The 23,481-nt window shown below is 46.6% G+C and overlaps 1 protein-coding gene across 1 annotated transcript in view; it reads left to right on the forward strand.

The window, feature by feature from the left end:
* The window catches only part of PCP4 (Purkinje cell protein 4), a 68,523-nt gene extending 50,579 nt beyond the window's left edge, over positions 1-17,944 (forward strand). Inside the window, exon 3 of the mRNA NM_001078136.1 lies at positions 17,533-17,944. Coding sequence (NP_001071604.1) covers positions 17,533-17,660 — 128 coding nt within the window. The 3' untranslated portion in view covers positions 17,661-17,944. The remainder of the gene's footprint in view (positions 1-17,532) is intronic.
* Positions 17,945-23,481: the final 5,537 nt, after the last annotated feature.

Consider the following 23,481-nt stretch of genomic DNA (forward strand, 5'->3'; position numbering starts at 1 on the left):
AACTATTTCCAAAAAATGGATGAAAACGGAAAAATTTGGCCTTTTATCTGGACAAACTGCACTTCCAACTTGCTGACTGCCAAACAGGAAGAGAGGGTTATTTCCCTGGATGTTTCTGTGGTGTGCATTCAGGCTGATGGTGAGGCTGCCTGGCCGGGGACCGGCCTCCTGGCGAGGACAGGTGTAGACAACTAGTCCATGGTGACAGGTGGGTGGCCTCCTAAGGTTGAAATGGGCACACCTGTGCACATAAAGAGGCTGCTGTCAGCACCCCCCTTACCCCCTAAAATTAAATTGTTACCGTGCTGTTGCAGTCAGAAAATATTCTGATTTTCTTTTGAAACTTTGTAACCCTTTCCCTTCTGGTGCCCTGCATATTTGGGATGATGGAACCTGAGGTTGTCAGCCGGTATCCTCTCTGGTGCCATGGCAACTGAATATTGAGTTGTAGCTACTTCTGGAAAAATGTCTCATTCACATTTTCATTCTTCTTTTAAATATCTTTTTCTTTTGGTCATGTTACATGGCATGTGGGATCTTACTTCCCCAACCAGGGATCGAACCTGTGCCTCTTGTGGTGGACGTCTTAACCACTAGACCAACAGGGAAGTCCCTCACTTGCATTTTTTATCCATCCAGGCCTTGACATCTTAAATGACAGCAAGGCATCATTTAATAAAAATTCCAATTCTTGCTGGGAAAGATTGAAGTAAAAGGAGTAGGAAGTGGCAGAGGATGAGATGGTTAGATAGCATCATGACTCAATGGACATAAATCTGAGCAAACTTTAGGAGATAATAAAGGACAAGGGACCCTGGTGTGCTGTAGTTCATCGGGTAGCAAAGAGTCAGGCGTGACTTAGTGAGTGAACAGCAACAAATTTTGAAATTACGAGCCAGATTAGTGTCAGGACGGCTAGCATAGGATCTCTGAAGACATTATGAGCAAGTTGCAGATAAAATGTTCAGTCTTTTCCTGTTCACACATCTCAGAGGTGAACAAAACAAAACAAATCTTTCCAATTAGGTATCTGGGCTGTAAGCAGCCTGCTGGGTCTCCCTGGCCATTTGCAGCTGGCAAAATAAAAGTCCCTGCTGTGTCAGTCCTCAGTTCAGCTTGAAATGACTTTAACGAAAGGTCAGATGCTATGGCTCTGGGGAGGACTTCTGTTCTCCAACAGACTGACATTAGACCTTTTTTCCCCGCTAACATTCTATCTAAATTGGTTTCCTTCATCAGTTTCTTGTCATCAGCCTCTATTTAATGCTCCCTTGAGCTGCTGCCACCAAAAATGGATATATTATCACTGCTTGCATGTGTGATCTAGAGAGTAATGTTTCTGCAACCTCTGTTGATGATTAGAATGCTTCAAGGGATGGTCAGTGCTGATCCTCTGAAATACGTTTTGTTAAAACTTTTATTTCAAAATTGAATGCTTTTTGATCATGTTGCCTGACATTGGAAATTATTTCCTTTTTGGCATTCTTTTTTTAATTAATTAATTAATTTTTAGCTGTGCTGGATCTTCACTACTCTGCAGGCTTTTCTCTAGTTGCAGAGAGAGGGGCTACTCTCTAGCTGTGCTGCAAGGGCTTCTCAGTGTTGTGGAGCACGGGCTCTAGATCTCACGGGCTTCAGTAGCTGCGGCACGTGGGCTCAGCAGTCGCAGCTCCCGGGCCCTAGAGCATAGGCCTGATAGCTGTGGTGCACGGACTCCGTTACTCTGGGGCATGTGGGATCTTCCCAGACCAGCAGTGGAACCTATGTCTTCTGCATTGGCAGGCACGTTCTTTCTCACTGAGCCACCAGGGAAGCCCTAGCTTGGAATTCTTGAAATAAAAATATTGTGCTTCTGGATGGGGGGAGGGGCTAGATGGTCTGTCTGTGGAAAGTGCAAGGCTTTGCTTTCCTGTCGCAGTGCGGCATAAAGGTCCTGGTTAAACACTCACGATGGCTCGTGGGACCAAGCACAACCCACGTCTGGATTCATCCCAGATGCTCTTCACCTCAACCAGGAGGAGAGGAGCCTGGAGCTTTAGTACTTTTCCACCTACTTGGGAAGCACTTCTTACTCTGTTTCTTCTTGGGATTACTTGTCAGAACATCACTACTAAATAATGCTTAAAATTAAAACCCAGACTCTACTGAGAGCTAGTCCTTGAGAATCTGACATACTCTATGTTGTTGAGTTACTTCACCTAGAAACCACATCACTTTATCCTTCCTTGGGTGTTGAATTTTGTTCTCTTTTTACAAATATGTGAATCCATCTTCCTGGTAGGGAGGATAAGAAAGCCCAAAGCTTAAAATAGCATGCCTTTAAAACCACTCTTTCCAACAAATCAGCAAGTCCCTGGCCGTGGGCTCTCAAGATAGTGTCACTTTAAAAAAGCAAATGAAAGGGATATAGTTTTGCCTAAAACCTACAGAAGGAAGAAAGGAAGGAAGAAAGGAAGGGAGACTGAGGCTGTGGGGTCAGGAGACAGAGTGCATGGAGTTTAAACCCTTGGGCCAGCAGTTCCTGGAGCTGATTGCATGTCTTTGATGACACATAAATAGACATTTATGAAAAGAGGCACACACCTCTGTAAAGAGCTGGTCCCTATCATTAGGACACTCAGGAAGCACAAGACGCATGACCAGATGGGGAAATCAAGGCTGATCGCAACTCAGGTTTGAGATGGTGAGCAGGAACGGGCATATGTCAGTCCAACTGTAGCTGGACCCATCAGGATCCAGGTTCTGGTTTGGCTTCACAGACCCCCCCCTTTCAAAACTTTGTACCCAAATTCTGAATACACAGTGGACGCATCTGTCCAATACTCTCTTGCATCTAAGAAAGCTTGTAATCCCTGAAAATCTGCCTGGGAAAACACCTGTCCACCTGGATTAGAGGTGCAGGGCTGAAGAGCCCAAGTGGGATGTTCCTGGGGAGACAACACAGCCCCTGGCTCAGCTGCTGGCGGAGCTCCAGGAAGGACGCAGACACGCCCGGCACACGGCTGGAGAAAGGCATCTCTAATCAGCCAGTGCCTGGCACAGAGGGCAAAGGGGAGGGGAGGAGAACCAAAGTCCCAAAGCCTGGAAATAGCTTCTGTCCTTTCTGGCATCTGAGTGATGATTTTTCTTTTCTTTTTTTTTTTTTTTGAGTGATGATTTTTCAACTGACGTTGCTGTTTGCTCTCCACATTTTTCATAAAGCTTGCCTAATTCCATGAGAGCCCTAAGGCTTGCCTTGGCCTTTCTCCTGTTCAGTCTTCTTCCTCCTGCACAGAGTGGAATGCATTCCATCTGCCTTAATGCCTTCCTTTCCCTTTTAAAGTTAAACTGTCTAGAATGATGGGGCAATGGACGTTAGATACTCAATGGGCTCAAGTGAGGTTTTTAATATTGTTGTTTTTCAGTCACTAAGACATGTCTGAATCTTGGTGACCCCAGGGACTGCAGCACACCAGGCGTCCCTGTCCTACATCATCTTCCAGAGTTTGCTCCAACTCATGTCCTTTGAGTCGGTGATGCCTTCTATTCATCACTCTCTGTTGTCCCCTTCTCCTCTTGCCCTCAGTCTTTCCCAGCATCAGGGTCTTTTCCAGTGAGTTGGCTGTTCACATTAGGTGGCTGAAGTATTGGACCTTCAGCATCAGCATCAATCCTTCCAATGAGTATTCAGGGTTGATTTCCTTTAGTATTGACTGGTTTGATTTCCTTGCTGTCCAGGGGACTCTCAAGAGTCTTCTCCAGCAACACAATTCCAAGCATTAATTCTTTGGTGCTTAGCCTTCTTTATGGTCCAGCTCTCACACCCATAGATGAATACTGGGAAAACCGTAGCTCTCACTATATGGACCTTTGTCAGCAAAGTGATGTCTCTGCTTTTAAATATTAGATGAACTAATACTTTGAGGCTACTTGAACATGTACTGTGATTATGATTGTATCTGACTTTTCTATTTTAAACTGGGGAACTTTAGGGAATTCTCCATCATGGTGAAATTTTCAGAGTTTAATCCTTTAAAACTAATATTTTGAAGTTTAAAAGCTGGGGGAAAAGAGCCTGAGGAAATTCTTCCCTTCTGAAATGGTAAAACCAGGTAACATAAAAGAAAGGAAAGCACTCAAATTTTTCCAAAACTCTGAAAAGAATAAAAAAAAAATGAGCCTGGAGTAGAAAGGAAGGAGTGAGCTAAACCCTGGTGGGAAAATGCATTCCTAGAAGCTGCACCTTACTCAGGTTAATTTCCTAAGTTTTAGGGAGTGGAAGGAGGAAGCTGATGCCCCAGGAGGAGAAAAATAATAAATGAATCAGGGACACCTGAGAGTGATGGTTGGCAAAGGTTGCCACATATGCAGGCAATATTTCTGTAGAAACAAAACCTGAGGTTTTAAAAGTATTAAGTGTTATAAAGAAATGGCCATCCATATCAGAAATTGAACAGATGTGTATATCCAAAAAACAAGCATATAGTTAAGTGAAACCAAACTATGCACAGGGATGTATATTTGAATTTTTATTATCAGCTTGAAACAAAATGTTTTCAAATGAACTATACACATTATTATGTATGTGTAAGTAGATAAGGTTTATCTGTAAGAAGTTGAAACCCTTAAAATAGCAACAGCTTAAACTATAATGCCTATTCCTCACTCGTATAAAAGGAGTCTGAAGATAGGTAGTTGATAACAATCGAGATGATTTCAAGGTGCATTAAGTATCTGTATTACTGCTTTGTCATCCTTGGCGTAAGGCTTATGCTCCAGAATGGCTGCCTGAGCACCAGCCATTGCATCTGCATTCCAGCTAATAGAAAGCAGATAGCAGTAAGTAAAAAGGGCCAAGGGTTAGCTTCTTTCCTTTCTTCCTTTCTTTCTTTCTCTTTTTTTTTTGGCCCTGCTACTTAGGATTTTAGTTCCCTCAGCAAGGGTCAAACCTGGGCCTAGCAGTGAAAGTGCTGAGTCCTAGCAACTGGACTGCTATGGAATTCCCAGGTTAGCTTTCTTTTAATGAGATTTCTTTCTCCCATATGGTACTGACCAGAACCTAGGTCACCCAATTTCAAGGAGCATGGAAACCTTGTTCTGGGTAGCCATGTGCTCAGCCCCAAGTCAGGGGTTTTATAACTAAGAAAAGGGGGGTAAACAGAGGCAAGAAATAGACTTGGCCACAACACATTTCTGCTGATGGAGTTTCTTGAGCCCTTACCTATGCGGCTGGCTTGAATGGAGAGGAGGTCTAAGGTGTCAGATGACTCTTTTGTTCTCCATCTTCCCAGTCAGTTCAAAGTCTTCAGAGTGTGACGGAAGGCAAATGGTGGCTTTTCTGAGTGGTTCGCTGTTAAGGAAGTTAGGTGTTAATCCCTGGGAAGGAATTTTCATTCTTTCCGTGTGCTCTGAAGAGGAAAGGAACATTTGATGTGTTGTTATCCACGTATCCCAGAGGTTTCTTACTTACTACTTCCATTCAAGTTGTTCTCTAGTGCATACTAAAGAATCTTCTATGCAAATGAAATGGAAGTCTGCTGTCTGATCCCTAGACACACAGGATCATCTCTTTCATTACCTAACACTCCTCTCCTCCCATAGCCCCACATAAGCTAGGCATGCCTGCAGGAGATAGCAGCACGGATCACAGACACCACTCTTGCAAGATTCAGCTGAAATGGGTTTATTATAGGTTATCCATGTATTACAGAAATTCTGTGAGGCAGGGAAACCAGTTCTGGCCATTCATAGCCAGGGACAATGCACACGGAAACGCGCAGCCACACAGCAAGTTCTTCCAGCAGAAGGTCTTCCAAGAACTGTTGCTGTTGCCTGGTCTGTGGGTCCAGGCACAGGACAGGGGCTGTCTGCTGGCTGCCTTGGGAAGCCCTATTAGGTGTTTCTACTTCTGTGCCTGAGGAGGGGGGTCTTGCCATATTTGGTTGCTTCCTCTGGTGCTCACCTCTGTTTTCTCAGATCCTACCACACTGCACCTGTTTGACTGGCCTTACACCTGGACTTAGGGCTTACCACTTGGCACAATGGTAAGAATCTGCCTGTCAGTGCAGGAGACGTGGGTTTGATCCCTGGGTCGGGAAGATTCCCTGGAGTAGGAAATGGCAACCCACTCCAGTATTCTTGCCTGGAAAATTCCATGGACAGAGAAGCCTGGTGGGCTACAGTCTATGAGGTTGCAAAGAGTCAGACACGACTGAGCACACACGCATGCATGCCTGCACACTCATGCGTGCACACCTAGACTTAGTGACTAAACAACAACAACACCTGGGCAGCAGAATTCTACTCCCAGGACACCTGTGGTGGAGGGAAGAGGTGGCAGGAGGGGTGCTGGGGGAGCCAGTCCGCAGGCCCCCATCTATTACCACCGGGGAATAACCCTGCATTTGTCTTTCAAATTATGAAGCAGCCAGGTACACTCTGGCAAATATCTTGTGAGAGAAACAAGCCTCCATTTATTATTATCCCTGTTTCAAACACAGGGGAGGATGCGAATCCCAGAAAGGCAAATCTGACCACACAGAGTCAGTTGGGATTTGAGGCTTCTTTAGTGAAGCCGTTTCTCATCGTAACTCATCGGGCTTTCTTTATTTTTATGCTAGGAAATGTAGGCATTCTGGCCAGTGTCACAGGCTGAATTATGTGTCCTCCTCAAATGCCTCTGTTGAAGCCCTAAGCCCTGGTGCTTCAGTATGTGACTATATTTAGAAATATGGCCTTTAAAGAGGTAATTAAGGTAAAATGAGGTCATCAGGGTGGGCCTTCATCCAAGATGTCTGCTGTCCTTATAAGAGGAAATCAGGACACAGATACACAGAGGGATGAGCGCTTGAAGACCTGGGGAGAAGACGGCCATCTGCGTGCCAGGCAGACAGCTCGGAGGACCCAAGCCTGTGGACACCTTGACCTTGGACTTCCAGCCTCCAGGAGTGGGAACAATTAAATGTCTGCCATTTAAGCCACACTGACTGTGGTAGTTTGTTGTGGCAGCCCTAAGCAGACTAATGCAAATAGGAACTGAGTTTGCCTTTCCAATAGAAAAACTGTTTTCAACAATATTTATATCATTTTGTTTTGTTTTGTTTTGTTTTTCTCTTCCTAGACTTAATGAGTTTGGGGAAATTTTTGATCTCACCAGTGCTTATTCTTTTCCATTGAGTCCCACAGATGTGCACTTATTTGATTACCTAAATGCCACAGCTTGGGAGTAATCTTATCTGAGCAAGGTGCATCCAGGTAGGGGTCAGAGAAATTAGATAATGAGATCGAGAGAAAGGAGGGAGTGGGGGGAGCTTTGCATCCACCAAAGCCTGAGGTGAGCATTGGAGACTGTGGGATTCAAAATGCCTCGATTTTAGGGCAAAATAGAATTTCTTTCTCTTGCAAAAAGCTGTAAGGACCAGAAGCGTGCTGACTTGATAACGGAAAAGTTAGGAGAAATGAGAACCGTGTTTTCATCTGATGCAAGAGGGAACATGGTGAATGCAGAAAGTGCCCCCCTTGCCTGCTGCCACTAATGCCTGACCCTGCTCATTAATCTCTGCCGCTTAGCAGAGACCTGGAAAATTGCAATTCTCCGCGCCAGCAGCCCCTGTTCAATAAATCCCGAGCCAGCAGGCAGAAGCAAGAAATGGCCTGAAGCTCGGAGCTGGCTTGCCGCATTCCACTCTGCTGCCCAGCAAGGGAGACTCTGTTTTAACTTGGGAACAACTGGCTGAGGAAGCTGGGTCCTCTTCGTGCTCATTTCCAGCTTTTAGAAGAACGTGTTGTCTTTGTTTTTATTAGCGTTTCATAGGATGCTTTGTGCCAGCATTGTGATGAACTAGGTATACTAATTTATTTTTATTACTATTTTTTTTCCTCGGGAGGAGCTGACCTTTTCTCTAACACTAGCTGCCTTGTTCTCTGGGTGTATTTTGATCCAATTTGAGGCTTAAGGGATAAAAATCCCAATTCTTGCTTTTCTTATGTGTGGCTCTGTTTTCCCTGCCTGGAAGGCTGGGTTTTGGTCCTGATGAAGGAAGACACCTTAGCTGTCCTGGGTCACTCTGTAACCCTGGTGCTGGAGAGGGTCAGTGGCCAGTTCAGAGGCCTCCGGAGCCCAAGTACAGTCTCTGTGTATCAAGGGAAGCCCAACTGACAGATGTTAATTCTTTCCCAGTTAACATTACACTTTGAAAGAAGGTAGGACATTCTAAGAAACTTGGCATTAAAATACCCCATTTGCAAGGCATACTTAAGTTAAATGACTGTTATTTCTTGATGGTGTACTAAAATTTAGGTTCTTTTATAGTACACTCTGTGCTTTGCCTCCTAATCAAGGCAAACTCCCACTCAGGACAATTATATCCCAATTTACTGCTTATGTGCAAATTTCTGATCTAGGGGATTAGGCCTTAGGAGGTAATTTGTTTCTATAAAATAAATCCAAAAATATGGAGGGTTATAAATGTGTAAACGAAAGACTTTACATCTGTGTGTGTGTGTGTATGTGTGTGTGTATACACAAGCCCCTGTGCTCATGAATTACTGCCAGTATCTCTAGGCAATGACTTTGCATCATCATAAACTCAGAAACAAATATAAGAGCTCTTCTGATCAAGCGTGGGGGTTCATATATTTTGGAATGAGGCTGAATTTCAAACTTTTAAAATCACACCCGGAGCTGTTGCAGGATCCCTGAATAGCTCTGTTTTGCCCTGGATGACTGTGTGTTTTTTAATTTTGAAAGAACTCATGCTAATCGAGTGAAGTCTGCCACTTGGATGGGGACTGGGCGGATGAAGAATACTTTTTCAACCAGTGAAGAATAATTTTTCAAAAAGTGTATTTGTCACCCCTTTTGTCTGGGCAAGTGAGTGTGAGGCTAGCTTTGGGGATGGCCTCCCCTGTCCGCTTCCCAGAGGCCTTTGTTGCTGCTGAGTTGTTTCAGTCGTGTCTGACTCTTTGTCACCCCATGTACTGTAGCACACCAGGCTCCTCTGTACATAGGATTTCCCAGGCAAGAACACTGGAGTGGGTTGCGCTTACTCCAGGGGATCTTCCTGACCCAGGGACCGAACCTGAGTCTCCTGTCTCCTGCATTGGCAGGCGGGTTCTTTACCACTGAGCCACCTGGGAGACCCTACCCAGAGGCCCACTAGGCACATTAAAGCATTCACATTCCCTCTCCCACTCAGCACCCTGTTTTATTTGAGGAATTTCTGAAATTCTATTGCTTATCTATACACTTACCTTTTTATTTTCTGTTTCCCCAGAAGAGCAGGGTTTTGTCCTCTGTTCTCTCCCAGCCCCTAGAACAGTGACAGGCCCGCAGGAGGCCTTCTGGGCCATTTATCAAATGACTGAATTTGGTATATGAATTCTCCTGGACTGCCTGGTAAACAGACAGATTTTCTGAACTGGTAGACCCAACCATGTATTTAGACTTGGACTATTTGAGACTTCTTTTTCCTCCCTGGGCAATAGTAACTGGTCCATACAGCAGGCTATCATCTTGGTCTCAGTCTAGGGAACTCAAGGTAACAAGACACGGGGGAATAAAAAGAAGATTTGGAGCAAGACCTGGATTCTGAATCAGCCCATGGCCAGCACTCACCGGGTGGTCTCCAGTGAGGCAGGTTATGGTCTCTGAGCCTTTGTAAAGTGAGGACCATGAACGTTTCCTGCAGCTCTCATAACTGGCCAAAGAAGCCAGACAATGCATACAACATGAAGCTACTTTAAAACCTAGCACTGGATGGGAGAGGCGTTTGGGGGAGAAAGGACACGTGTATGTATGGCTGGGTCCCTTTGCTGTTCACCTGAAACTGTCAACATTTGTTTGTTAACTGGTTATACCCCAATGCAAAATAAATAGTTTCATTAAAAAATTAAGTAGTTATTGACAGGTACATGCTAAGTTGCCTCAGTCACGTCCAGCTCTGTTTGATCCATGCACTGTAGCCCCGCAGGCTCCTCTGTCCATGGGATTCTCCAGGCAAGAATACTGGAGTGGGTTGCCATGGCCTCCTCCAGGGGATCTTCCTGACCCAGAGATCAAACCCACATCTCTTATACCTCTTGCATTGGCAGGCAGATTCTTTAGCCCTAGCACCACCTGGGAAACCCATTGATAGGTAACAGAAGAAATAATAAAACGTAGAGAGCCCCAAAGTTAAATCAGGTGCTGTTACGTGTTGAATTGTGTCTGACCTCAAATTCGGATGCTGAAGCCCTGTACCCCCAGCCCCCCACCACACCATCCCTCAGAATGTGGTTGTATTTGGATACAGGCCCTTTAGAGAGGTGATGCAGTTAAAAGGGCTCAGCAGGTAAAGAATCCATTTGCAATACAGGAGACACAGGAACCTCGGGTTCCATCCCTGGGTTGGAAAGATCCCTTGGAAGAGGAAATGGTAACCCACTCCAGTATTCTTGCCTGGAGAATCCCATGGACAGAGGAAGCCCGGCCAGCTACAGTCCATGGAGTTGCAAAGTCAGACACGACTGAGCGACTAACACACTACTACAGGTTGATACGGCTGCTCACCAAGAAACTTCTATGGGTGTAGGGCTGATCTGTGTTTTATCAGGATGAATTCACTCAAAGGGAATTTTTGTCTCTCAAACTGTTTTCCTATTCGCTGGATTTTCATGACCGTATCAGAGGCTTGTAGTAGCTATTTGGGATTGTCTTCACCTGGTAACAGTTCCTTCCTTTTATGTTTATGATTCTCGATTTTCTATTTGCCATCAAATGATCTATAAAAGAAAATCCGCTTATGTCTATGAGGGAGAATCCATGTAATGCTTGGTGAAGATTGGTTCTTATTACAACGGCATCTTCAAGAAGGGCTCCCTCAACAATTCTCTGATGGTGTAATAAAATGTAAAACAGCAGGGTCATTCCCTGTCTCAGTTTCTGCAAGGAGAAGGCTGTATTTCAGGAAAAGATTGTAAGAAACACCTTGTTATTTGCTTCAGTCGCTAAGTCATGTCCTAGTCTTTGCCACCCCATGGTCTGTAGCTTGCCAGGCTCTTCTGTCCATGGCATTTTCCAGGCAAAAATACTGGAGTGCGTTGCCATTTCCTCCTCTAGAAGATCTTCCTGACCCAAGGATCAAACCCATGTCTCCTGCAATGGCAGGCGGATTCTTGACTACTGAGCCACCAGGAATAGTCTAGAGCCATGCAAAGTGTAAATCTGAATAGAATGAGGTTCCTTCCTGGTGGGGAGGTCACGGAAGAAGTCTGAGCCACAGGGAGCATTGGTTCTTCATCAGGCTGGGGCCATCAACAGTGCTCTGAGTTGTGCCTTGGTTGGTTGATGATGTTTCTGCCTGGGGAAAAGACTATAATTGTTTGGGATGGTTTTACAGCTGTGCCTTTCATTCTAAGAGAGAAGATGGATGGGAACACAGACAGATGGATGACACAGATAGTTAGATACTGTAGTTGAGACTGCCGCTGCCTTGGCTGATAGACTGTGAGCCTCACCTCCTCAGACTTGCTCGTGTCTCTGAGACCCGGTGCTCCAGGTAACGGACCCACTTCACTTGGGTGAAGTCTGAAGGGCTCGTGGGGAGTCCTGCTCACTTCTCTTGAGCTCCACAGTCAAGAAGGTGGTTTTTCTCTCATGCTCCAGGGGAGCTGGCAATCAATATCTTTTTTTATCAAACGAGTGGACTGGAATGAATCATCTGTCGACCGTTCTCCTATTCAGGTTCAGAACTCCTTCCTGGAGGATACACAAAAATACTAAAATTCTAGGACCCCAGAGAGAAACAAATGATAAGAACTGCACAGTCCTGGGCAGTTTACATGGTGCTCTGGTGAAATACTGCCTGCCCAGGCTCAAAATCTACTGTCAGTAGCCAGGTGGGATGTGTGTTGTCCACTCCAGGCAGCGGGACTCTAAATAAAAATGCCAGGTGCAGCCCACCCAGTGCAGATGTGAGCGGCAGATGGTCTTCATGGAGCGGCAGCGGACGGAGGACACGGGAGGAAGGGTGGCTGCAGGGAGGTCTGGAAATGAGGGTGGTGTCGGTCCCCTGCGTGGCTTGCCAGAATCTACTGTCCCTTCTGGTGGAGAGGTGTGCAGAGCCTGATGCCCTCAGGGCCTCCCAGCTGTGGGGCCTGGTGGCACCTTTCTCTTGTACTGTTCCGGGTGTGTATTCGCAGGACCCAGAAGTCATCTTTAGGTGGAGGACTCTCTGCGCCTTGCCCTGCTGAGTGAGGACCATCCCAACACAAGCCCAGCAAATGCCACCTGCCACCCCAAAGACTGGGTGGGGCCTGATGCCCTGGGGCTCCGGCCTGGCTGTGTTTGGTGGTCACGTGGCTGGCCCTTCAGGAAAGCAGTCCCTCCCTCTTTGCGTTGGGGCCCAAACATCCGTGAGTCTCACCACTGAGCAGATGGCCAGGCAGAGAACCATGTGACTGCCTGCATCCTCTGCTGACTTAGCAAGTCCTGCCCCACACCAATGGGTCTCAGTTTAATTTACACCACAGCCTTGAATTTGCTCATGACACTCGTAACTAGGTGGAGCAGGCTTGGAGTTTTTAATTTATTTTTATTTTTTTTAGCCACACCACATGGCTTGCACGATATCGGTCCCCGGACCAGGGATGGAACCCGGGCCACAGCAGTGAAGGCTGGGAGTCCTAACCACTAGGCCACACTGAATTCCCAGGGCAGGCTCTTTAAAAAGCAGTTTTACCTCTCCATTTTTGAGATGAGCAAACTGAGACCCAGAGAAGCTAGGAACCTTCCTGAGGGTCCCAGAGCAGGCAGAGACACCCCCAATCCACCCTTATCTGGACCTATATCCCTGCTTCTGCTGGCAGCTTTATCAGAGGTGGGAGGGTCTGAGGGCTGCGAGAGGGTCAGCCCAACCCCACAGCAGGCTGGAGGTGCTGTCTGCCTGCCTGAGACCTCCTTTCATTATTCCTCTGGACTGGTGTTAGGAACAGGCACTGTTCTGGCACATTTTCCATTCGGGAGAGAAACCTTGCCTCTTTTTCACCATGCTTCTGGGGTCAGTGCCCCACAGAGGCTTTGTTTGCCCTGCTGCCCAGACCCCTCCTTAAAGAGCCCTGGGGTGGAAGAGGCGGATGAGGACTCCCTGCCGCATGGAAATGAAAGGCCTGCACTGGACAGCTGCCTGGCTTATCAATCAATGGACTCACTTGCAATCAACCATTAGTTACTTGTGGAACGTCTGCTATGTGCTGGGCCCTGTGTGAGCCGCTGAAGCAAGATGGATGAAGTCCCCGCCCTTATGGAGCTCAGATGGGGTGATGGACCACCAAACGAGAAGTAGAGCAGGGAGTAGAATAAGACAGAAATAGCCCCAGGAAGAGTAGTAATACGGGGGGAGTGGATAGGGTGTGCCCTGGAGGGAACCCACTCCCCCCAGGGCCCTTCCTGTCCCCCGCAGGCAAGGCCAAGGTCCTACCTTTGGGTTTCAGCTGATGCTGCTGGTCGGCATCTCTCTTCTGCCCTGGAGTGATGGCAAAGGGAGGTTTCATATAGCCCTCCTGCACCCCTCCACTGTTACCATCACCCAGGCCATGGGAGGGAGCCTTGGCATCAATGAGGAGATGTCCACAGGGCCAGGGGCACTGGGCTCTGGCTGTGGCCCCTCAGTTGCCCTTCCCCATCATTCCCTCACTCCTGCTGAGTCTGGGGTGCTTAGAGCTCCTTTTTTTTCTAGCTCCCAGGATGACATGGATCCATTGCCAGGCCCTCACATCATTTGCATTGAACTCTGTGTCACCAATTCTAATTGTTTCTTTTCCACCACAATCTGAGTCCTCCTCCTGCTTTGCACATCCCTGGGCAGCTCAGTTGAAGCACTAACCATGGCAGACCTCCAAGAAAAGCTGGACTCTACAAAGTAAAGACTCCTGAAACATCAGTGGTTTTCTTTTTTAAACACTGGAATATTTTTCAAAGGACAGAGGAATCTATAAATCACTTTGGCTGAAGATATTAGTTGAAGATATAATTGCAAAATCCATTTTTATGACCCGTCCTTACTGTCTCATTACATATTCCCTAAATATACATAATTTTCCACATCTTCATTCATCATGTGTCAAAAAATAATATTGCTGTTTTCTTCCATTATTGTAAGAGGAAAAAGACGAACCAGGCTGCTCAAAAGCTTCAGGCTGCAGCAGCATTTTAACTCTGAAAGAGAAAATCTCCCATCTTCTTTTGAGTCAGATCTCATTCTCCCCCTCTGCAATCAGGGTACAGTAGATACAAGGGTTCCTCTGGGAGGAGAAGCACCTGGAACTCCAGACCATCCGGTGATGATTCTCGGTGCACGAGATACTGCTTCTGCTCTCTGTCGAGGACAGACGAGCTGGAGCCATCATGCGCTGGTTTGATAGATGCTTGCGCTCCAGTCACACGCTCTTGTGATAATCATTTTTGTTTTTGTTTAGTTGCTAAGTCCAGCTCTTTTGTGACCCTGTGGACTGTAGCCCACCAGGGTCCTCTATCCATGGGATTTCCCAGGAAAGAATACTGGAGTGGATAGCCATTCCCTTCTCCAGGGGATCTCCCTGACCCAGGGATAGAATCCACATCTCCTACATTGGCAGGCAGCTTCTTCCCACTGAGCCACCTGGGAAGCCTGTGATAACCTTAGTGAATGTTTTTAAAGGATGAATTTGAGCCTCAGGAAACTCCTGTCCTTCCTGATGTTTCTGCTCCTTAGAGAATCTCTGAAGAAAGGGACTTGGAGTGGGGATTAAAATGTGGATGTCTACCCAATGCAGTAAGAGACAATCCCACGATTCTCTGTATCATCTGGGGTCTCATGGGTTAAAAAAATATCACTCCCAAATAATCCGTGGACATCAGGCTGCTCAAAATCTTGGTGGTCAATCTGAGACAGAGGGAAACAATTTTACTGATTTAGGTCATGGACCAATCAGTCCAGTAAGGCTTTCAAAGCCAGCATTTTCTCCTCCCAGATGGAGGTGGGATTGGAGGGCTCTGGGCACAACCTGCTTGATCTCTGAGAAAACTGAGGGAGCCTGCTTAAGGATCTGCAAAGGAAAAGTTATGCAACCAGACACGTCTCTCTCTCTCTCATCTACCTACCTAGTCTTTCTATCTATTGCTATCTATCTATCTAATCTATGGGCTTCCTAGGTGGCTCAGTGGTAAAGAATCTTCCTGCCAATGCAAGAGACGAAGGTTTGATCCCTGGTTTGGGAAGATCCCCTGCAGGAGGAAATGGCAACCCACTCCAGTATTCTTGCCTGGAGAATTCCATGGATAGAGGAGGCTGGCAGGTTACAGTCGGGGTCACAAAGAGTTGGACATGACTGAGCGACTGAACACAGATGTCTGTTTCATCTATCATATCTATTTATTTATCTATCCATCTATCTAAACTGTCATCTAACATTATCTATCTATCTATAAGAGAGAAAACAGAACAGAGTAAGCAGGAGGGAAGGAACCTGTGTCACTTGCACGTAACCCCAGCTTCCTTGACCCTCTGTGCTGGGGATGCTGACTGAATACTGTCATCCAAGGGCACAAAGTAAGACAGATGGAGAAGGGCTGGACCACACTCAGGTTAAGTGATGAACTCAGGATGTTGGTGATATGGTCAAGGGGTAAAGCCCTGGCAGTGCTCCCTGGGCATCCTGTCCTGCCTCCAGTGCTGCCCGCTCTCCACCCCCAAGCTGGGTGTGCTCCACACGCTGTCCTGATCTCTGCTCCAGGCGTGGGCCCAGATGGCAGGGATGTTCTAAGCCCAGGTGCTGAGTGGGGGGTTCTGCCTCCAGTTTTTTCAGGAGTTAACCCCAGGGCCTTATTTGTTACTTCATCTTAAGCCAAGTAGCTGGATCTCAACCCTGGCTGCATCTGGAAATCACCCGAGAGGATTTTTTAGAAAGTAGGGCTGTCTGACCCTCTGCCCAGGGATGCTGATTACTCTAACTTGGTCTTGTTTGAAGGAGTGCTTCCGCTGTGGCTGTGAAGAGGCAGCCTGAGTCTGGGGTGGGTCCTCATGTCTCCATTAAAAAATAGTGCCTTTGATGATTCTGATGATCAGCTGTCACTAAACTGAAGGAGTGTTAATGATTCTTCCCTTGTGTGACTAGAGGGTTTGTTGATTTATTTTTCTTATATTTGGCTAGAAATGTACACAGCACAAAGGGAGCCCCAACATAGGCGATCACTTCACTGTGGCACCGATCCTATTCTAGGATCTTAACTGTGAATGAGTTCAGCCCACTGACACAGCAGACAAATGCGAAGCCTACATCTTTGAAACAAATTGTTAAGATGTAGGAGTCCAGCTTGATTGTGAAGGTTGGATGGTATCATCCATCCGTGACAATGGTAGAAACAGAAGCCCTCATTCAGTCAGTAAATCTCACATGTGTGTGCGTAAAAGCTCAGTGCCTCTGTTAGTTGGAGCTGTTCTGAGCAAAAGCTACCACTGGGTCCATTAGCTGTGTTGCTAAGTCGCTTCAGTCGTGTCCGACTCTGTGCGACCCCATAGGCGGCCGCCCACCAGGCTCCTCCGTCCTTGGGATTCTCCAGGCAAGAACACTGGAGTGGGGTGCCATTACTGTATCTCAGGAGGTTCAAGAAGGAGGGGAACATATGTACACCTATGGCTAATTCATGTTGATACATGACAGAAATCAAACCAATATTGTAAAGCAATTAGCAACCAATTAGAAATAAATATAACCAAAGATAAAAAATAAATACAAATCAGTAAAAATATAAAAAAAGAAAAAAATTGTATCTACATGAGAAAGCAGAGGAAAATAATAGCACTGTTAGTGTTTTAAGTTTTTTTAATTGAAGTACAGTTAACTTACAATGCTGTGCTTGTTTCGGTGTACAGCCAAGTACAAACACATACACGTATATGCATATTCTTTTTCAGATCCTTTTCCATTATAGGTTATTGCAAGATGTTCAGTAGAGTTCCCTGTGCTATATAGTAGGTCCTTGTCACTTACTTTATATATGGTGATTTGGTCACTAAGTTGTCCTCGACTCTTGAGACCCCATGGACTGTAGCCCGCCAGGCTTCTCTGTTCATGGGATTTTCCAGGCAAGAATACTGGAGTGGGTTGCCATTTCCTTCTCCAGGGAGTCTTCCAGGTCCAGGGATCAAACGCGGGTCTCCTGTATTGCTGGTGAAGTCTTTACCAACTGAGCTACCAGGGAAACCCTATTTTATATATAGTAGTCTATATGTTAATCCCGATGTTAAATGGGGCCCCAAGGAACAGAGACTGGTACAGAAAGTATCCACGACGCTGAGACTGTGTTTCTGACTTTCCTCATTCCTCCCTGGCAGGGGTAGGACTAGAGAGTCAGAAGATGGCTGCTTCTGAGCTCCAAGGAAGCCCAGGACATGCTCCACTGGCTTGTACTTTGCAAATTAGGTCTTGTGCTGGGGGAGGTGCTACGTGGCGCCTGGAGCCTGGCTTGATCCAGAGCCGCTGTCTTCCTGCTCACTGCTCAGTGATCACCTTCTGTCTGTATTTTTCTTGCTCCAGATGGGCAGAAGAAGGTTCAAGAGGAATTCGACATCGACATGGACGCGCCAGAGACAGAACGAGCAGCGGTGGCCATCCAGTCTCAGTTCAGAAAATTCCAGAAGAAAAAGGCCGGGTCCCAGTCCTAGCGGGAGAGTCCCTTCCTAGTCTGCCAGGAGACACCACCTACAGCCATCATCCATCAAGAAATTAAAAAGGAACAGCGCCCTCAAGAGAAGTCCTCATCACATGATACCCATGTGCACCGCAGTCCCGCAATGCATGCACAGAGACCCGTGATATTTATACCCTTGTAGGAAGGTGTAGACAATGCAATTGTGAGCAGCTTAATCTCTGTTTATCTCTAGGATCATTCCTCCTGCAACTAATTATTTTCCTTGATGTTGTAATAAAATGGAGTTAAGATGCGTGATTAAAGTGTCTGCCTCTGTCTCCCCTTTTACATTAACTTGGAAAGTTACTGCTGTTAGAAGTGACTGCAAGCTAGATGCCTATTTTCCTCTCCCTCCAAGAGTCAGAGCTGAAACACGGTGCTTTCTGTGAGCAGTTTTCCTGCTGAGAATGGGAGATGTGTGCTCAGCTGTGCCTGTCTAGTTTGGAGAGTTCTAACCACTGACTGGTGATGGGCAATATATTTTCTTCTTACCATGGGGTTAGAGCCCTGGATCCTGGAGAGTCAAAGAATCAGAGGGCTCCTTGGGGAGTTGTGACTCATGCAGAAGAACTTGAAGGGGGAGGGCAACAGGTCTATTTGGGCGTGTCACCCAGGTTTAGGCAGCAGGCACATTTCAGTGCCCTGAGGGGGATGTCCCCACTACTGAAAGCCATTCCACCACTCACCTGCCTCTCCCCACTCATGTGGGGCTCTATGGCCAGGTGGCCCCTTGCCCCCCAACTCCTTACACTCCTCAGGTAGTAATTTGCCACCTGTTAAGACTATTTAGCACATCCTGCAAATGGGAGAAGCTGTGGGTTCTCTCAAGCCCCATCTCTTCCCCTGCAAACCTCACAGATAAATTGTTTCCCACACCCAAAGGGTAGGCAGGAAGGAGAGGGCTGTCACATGCAGAGGACACTCCTCTGAATTGAGAGCCAGGCTCCTCCAGCCCCCAAGTCTGGTGTGGTTTGGGCTTTGCCATGTGAGACCCTGATGTGGAAGCTGCATCTCGTCTTCATCCTGAGATGCTTGGGGGCAGCACAGGGTACTGCTGTGGGCCAGTCAGCTTCTTTCCTTTGTCAGCAATTAACCAAGGATGGAGGCAGAGAGTGGGGAATAGTGGAGAGAGGAGGGACTGTGGTGTGTGTGTGTATGTGTGTGTGTGTGTGTGTGTGTAGTGTGTGTACGTGCCCTCTCACATATGTGCACCTGGGAGTGTTTGTGTGTGTGTGTGTGTGTGTATAAAGCATGGTGGGAGCAAGCAGTGGGCAGGGCCATGACTCATAGCTCCTCTGTCAAGGTCCCATTCACTGTCTCCAAGGTACAGACTGAGAAAGATTGTCTGAAAAACTCAGCTGCAAATGTATTGATTCTCTTGTGTACACAAATCCCTTTTACTGGACACCCTCTGGGGCTGTTATGGTCTAGGAGACTTGGGCTCCTCTGATGGGTTTCCAACTAGAGAAGTACAAGTTGCGGTCATTGTGGATCACCCAGCAACCAGCCAGGACTCCTCAGGGCTCCTGACAACCTGTGGTCCCCACTGAGAGGAGGACAGTGGATTGAGGGGACCCTCCATAGAAAGCATCATGAAGATAGTGGGTTGTGAATGGGACCCTGTCTTATCTGGAGTCACATGGAGCACCAACATGAAGAAAGTTGGGAGCAAAAAGAAGTGTTTGAGTCATTCACATGAATTCCCTCTATACCCAGTCCTCCCAGCAATCCCATTGGCCCTCATTCTCTGAATGTTTCACATAAAGGAAGTGGGGTTCCCCCTTACTAGACGGGTCTGCACTTGATGGCCAACACTCTCTCTGGCTCTGAGAAATCTAGAAACAGGACTTCCCTCGTGGTGCACTGGATAGGAATCTGCTACCAATGCAGGAGACATGGGTTCCATCCCTGGTCTGGGAAGACCCCACATGCCACCGAGTTACTAAGCCCGTTGTGCCCATAACTACTGAGTCCTGCAGGCCCTAGAGCCCAGGAGCCACAACTACAGAGCCCACAGCCTGCAACTACTGAAGCCTGCCCATATAGAGCCCATGCTGTGCAATAAGAGAAGCCACCGTATCGAGAAGCCCGGGCACCACAACTAGAGAGTAGCTTTCGCTGGCAGCAACTGGAGAAAAGCCAGTATAGCAGTGAAGACCCAGCACGGCCAAAAATAAATAAATAAAATGCAATAAAAAAAGAAATCTAGAAACAACCGGTTTTATAGTGAGGCTGCTCCCCCTAGAGGGGATTCTCCATGCACAGTGGGGAGTACTAGGGAGGGACTCCTGGACCAGAAACACTCCTTTTGCACTGACAAAGCCTGTGGAGGCAAAAGGAGGAGGCTGGGGTGAGGGCTGTGATGGCTGGAGAGGCCCCTCAAGCATTCTGATTCACCTTCTTGGTTCAATCACAGGACAAGGGTGTATCTGACTTCCTATGAGTCACAGGAATGAATTTAATTTACTTCCCAGGTGGATTCAGGAGAGTCTGAAATGCCAGTCAACAGCAATGGGGAGACTCCAAAGTGCCCAACTCTGCATGGGAATTGGGTGCACTAGGTCTATGGCTTTGTAGAGCCAGAGGAAGGAGCAGAGGCTCGTGGCTTCAGCCTCTGGGGACATTTATGCTCCCGAGGCTGCAGTGTTCGCCACAGAGAGGAGGGGGACTTTCCCTTCCCAGGGTGTGTCTGAGTGGGGCAACATGTGGTGTCAATTTCATTTCACACATGTTTATTGAACTCCTAGTACATGTATGTACTTGGCACTATCACGGTGGTGGCAGACTGGTGGGGAAGAGGCACCAATAAGTAGATATTAAAATGGAGAGATTTGTGCTCCAGTGGACCAGAGGACAGACAGCTCATCTGAACTTGGAGAATTACTGAAGTCTTCCTAAGGAATTGCTACCCATAGCGGTCATCAGAAAGATAGTGGGAGCTACTGTATTTACCACGTAATAGTGTGGGTGGTAGGCGGGTGCAGGAGAGTCAGGGCAAGGCCTAGGAGGAGAAGGTGCTAAGCTCTGCAGACCCAAAGGTTCTCTGGATTATCACACCCGAGCCTACGGGCAAGCTCTGTACTCAAACTTGTGGAAGCCAAGAGGCAGGACTTGGAACTAGATTCATTTCTGACCTACAGGTCAGCCAACCAACCACAAAGAAGCTATCTACCTTGAGCAGCTTGTTTCCATACCATTCAGGTGATGATAAAGTCTACTTGGCAAAGTGGATGGGAAAATGTTAGGAATTTAAAATGTCTCCATGTGGGTGTCTGCTAAGTGGAAGATTATTAATGGTAGTGCACGTGTGCATGCTAAGTCATTTCAGTTGTGTCCGACTCTGTATGACCCTATGGACTGTAGCCCACCAGGCTCCTCTGTCCATGGGATTCTCCAGGCAAGAATACTGGAGTGGGTTGCCATGCCCTCCTCCAGGAGATCTTCCTGATCTGGGGATTGAACCCATATCTCTTTTGCCTCCCGCATTGGCAGGTGGGTTCTTTAGCACCACCTGGGAAGCTAATGGCAGACCATGAGGTAAAGGGTCAATCATTGCCTCCATCACCAACAGCCTTTTTCCTGACTCAACCTAATTCATGGGACTCTGCTTCTCTGGGTTGTAGCCATTTGGATAGGTGGTGTGTGCTTGACCCACAAGGTTCAGTTCTGTTCAATTGCTCATTCATGTCCAACTCTTTGTGACCCCACGGACTGCAGTATGCCAGGCCTCCCTGTCCATCATCAACTCCCAGAGCTTGCTCAAGCTCATGTCAATTGAGTTGGTGATGGCATCCAACCATCTCATCCTCTGTCATCCCCTTCTCCTCCTGCCTTCAATCTTTCCCAGTATCAGGGTCTTTCCCAATTAGTCAGTTCTTTGCATCTGGTGGCCAAAGTATTGGAGTTTCAGCTTCAGCATCAGTCCTTCCAATGAATATCAGGACGGATTTCTTTTAGGATGGACTGGTTTGATCTCCTTGCTGTCCAAGAGACTCTCAAGAATCTTCCCTAATACCACAGTTCAAAAGCATCAATCCATGTGAGTCTGAACCAATAGTCATAACCTGAGCCAGTTAATGGGAAGGAGCTTAAATGCTAAAGCTAGTTAAAGCTGCCCCCAAATCTTAAATCCTATCTTATCCAAATCTTATCATCTGTCCAAGGGGCTCTAAGAGTCTTCTCCAGCATCATGCTGCTGTTGCTGCTAAGTTGCTTCAGTTGTGTCCAACTCTGTGCAACCCCATAGACAGCAGCCCACCAGGCTCTGCTGTCCCTGGGATTCTCCAGGCAAGAACACTGGAATGGGTTGCCATTTCCTTCTCCAATGCATGAAAGTGAAAGTGAAGTCGCTTAGTCATGTCCAACTCTCAGCGACCCCATGGACTGCAGCCTACCAGGCTCCTCCGTCCATGGGATTTTCCAGGCAAGAGTACTGGAGTGGGGTGCTATTGCCTTCTCTGTCTCCAGCATCATAGTTCTCTCTAAAAGACAGAGTTATTCAGGTATCACAGACATCCAAGAGTGGAACATCTAAGACATCTCTGATGCCACGGACATGCAGAATTACATTGAATTTATGACCAAACTGGGGCATAGTTAGGGAAGAATGGATTTCTTTATATTATTGTCTTTACAGCATTTTATGACTTTCAGTCAAGTTTTACAGTTTTCTTCCGGTCTTGCACATTTCTTTTCAATTTCTAGGTATCTCATAGTATTTGTTGTTCATCCAAATACAATCTTTCCCCACAGCGATCTCTAGTTGGGTTTGCTTTTTTTCTAGGATAACTACTGATTTCTACATATTCAACTTGTTCAGTTCAATTCAGTCACTCAGCTGTGTTTGACTCTTTGTGACCCCACGGACTGCAGCACTCCAGGCTTTCCTGTCCATCACCAACTCCCGAAGTTTACTCAAACTCACATACATAGAGTCGGCGATGTCATCCAACCATCTCATCGCTGTCGTCCCCGTCTCCTCCCACCTTCAATGTTTCCAGTCATCAAGGTCTTTTCCATTGAGTCAGTTCTTTGCATCAGGTGGCCAAAGTATTGGAGTTTCAGCTTCAGCATCAGTCCTTCCAATGAATATCAAGGACTGATTTCCTTTAGGATGGATTGATTGGATCTCCTTGCAGTCCAAGGGACTCTCAGGAGTCTTCTCCAACACCACAGTTCAAAAGCATCAATTCTTTGGTGTTCAGCTTTCTTTATAGTCCAACTCTCATATCCATACATGACTACTGGAAAAACCATAGCTTTGACTAGACGGAGCTTTGTTGGCCAAGTAATGTCTCCACTTTTTAATGTGCTGTCTAGGTTAGTCATAGCTTTTCTTCCAAGGAGCAAGCATCTTTTAATTTTATGGTTGCAGTCACCATCTGCAGTAATTTTGGAGCCCCCACCCAAAAAAAAGTCTGTCAAATCATATGTAATATCTGATCATTTTTCAGTGGATTTGTTAAGATTTCCAAGTAGACAGACCTGTCTATCTTCTGTAAATAACAATAACTTTCTATTCTGTGTTTTGAGCTCCTTTCTTTATTCTTGTCTTGTCTTCTTTATACTCTATCCTTGCATTTTGAGGGAGGTGTAGGGATTTTTTCCATCTAAAGTGACAGCAAAAGACCATCTCAGACAGCAAAAGACCATCTCATGCACGAGATGAGCATCTCCATAGGTCATGTATGTATATATTAATATACATATATATTTTTATTTTACATATTCTTGAGAGTCCCTTGGACAGCAAGTAGATCAAACCAGTCCATCCTAAAGGAAATGAGCCCTGAATA

The sequence above is a fragment of the Bos taurus genome, chromosome 1 (genome assembly GCF_002263795.3).
Source record: "Bos taurus isolate L1 Dominette 01449 registration number 42190680 breed Hereford chromosome 1, ARS-UCD2.0, whole genome shotgun sequence".
In the NCBI taxonomy this organism is placed as follows: domain Eukaryota; kingdom Metazoa; phylum Chordata; class Mammalia; order Artiodactyla; family Bovidae; genus Bos; species Bos taurus.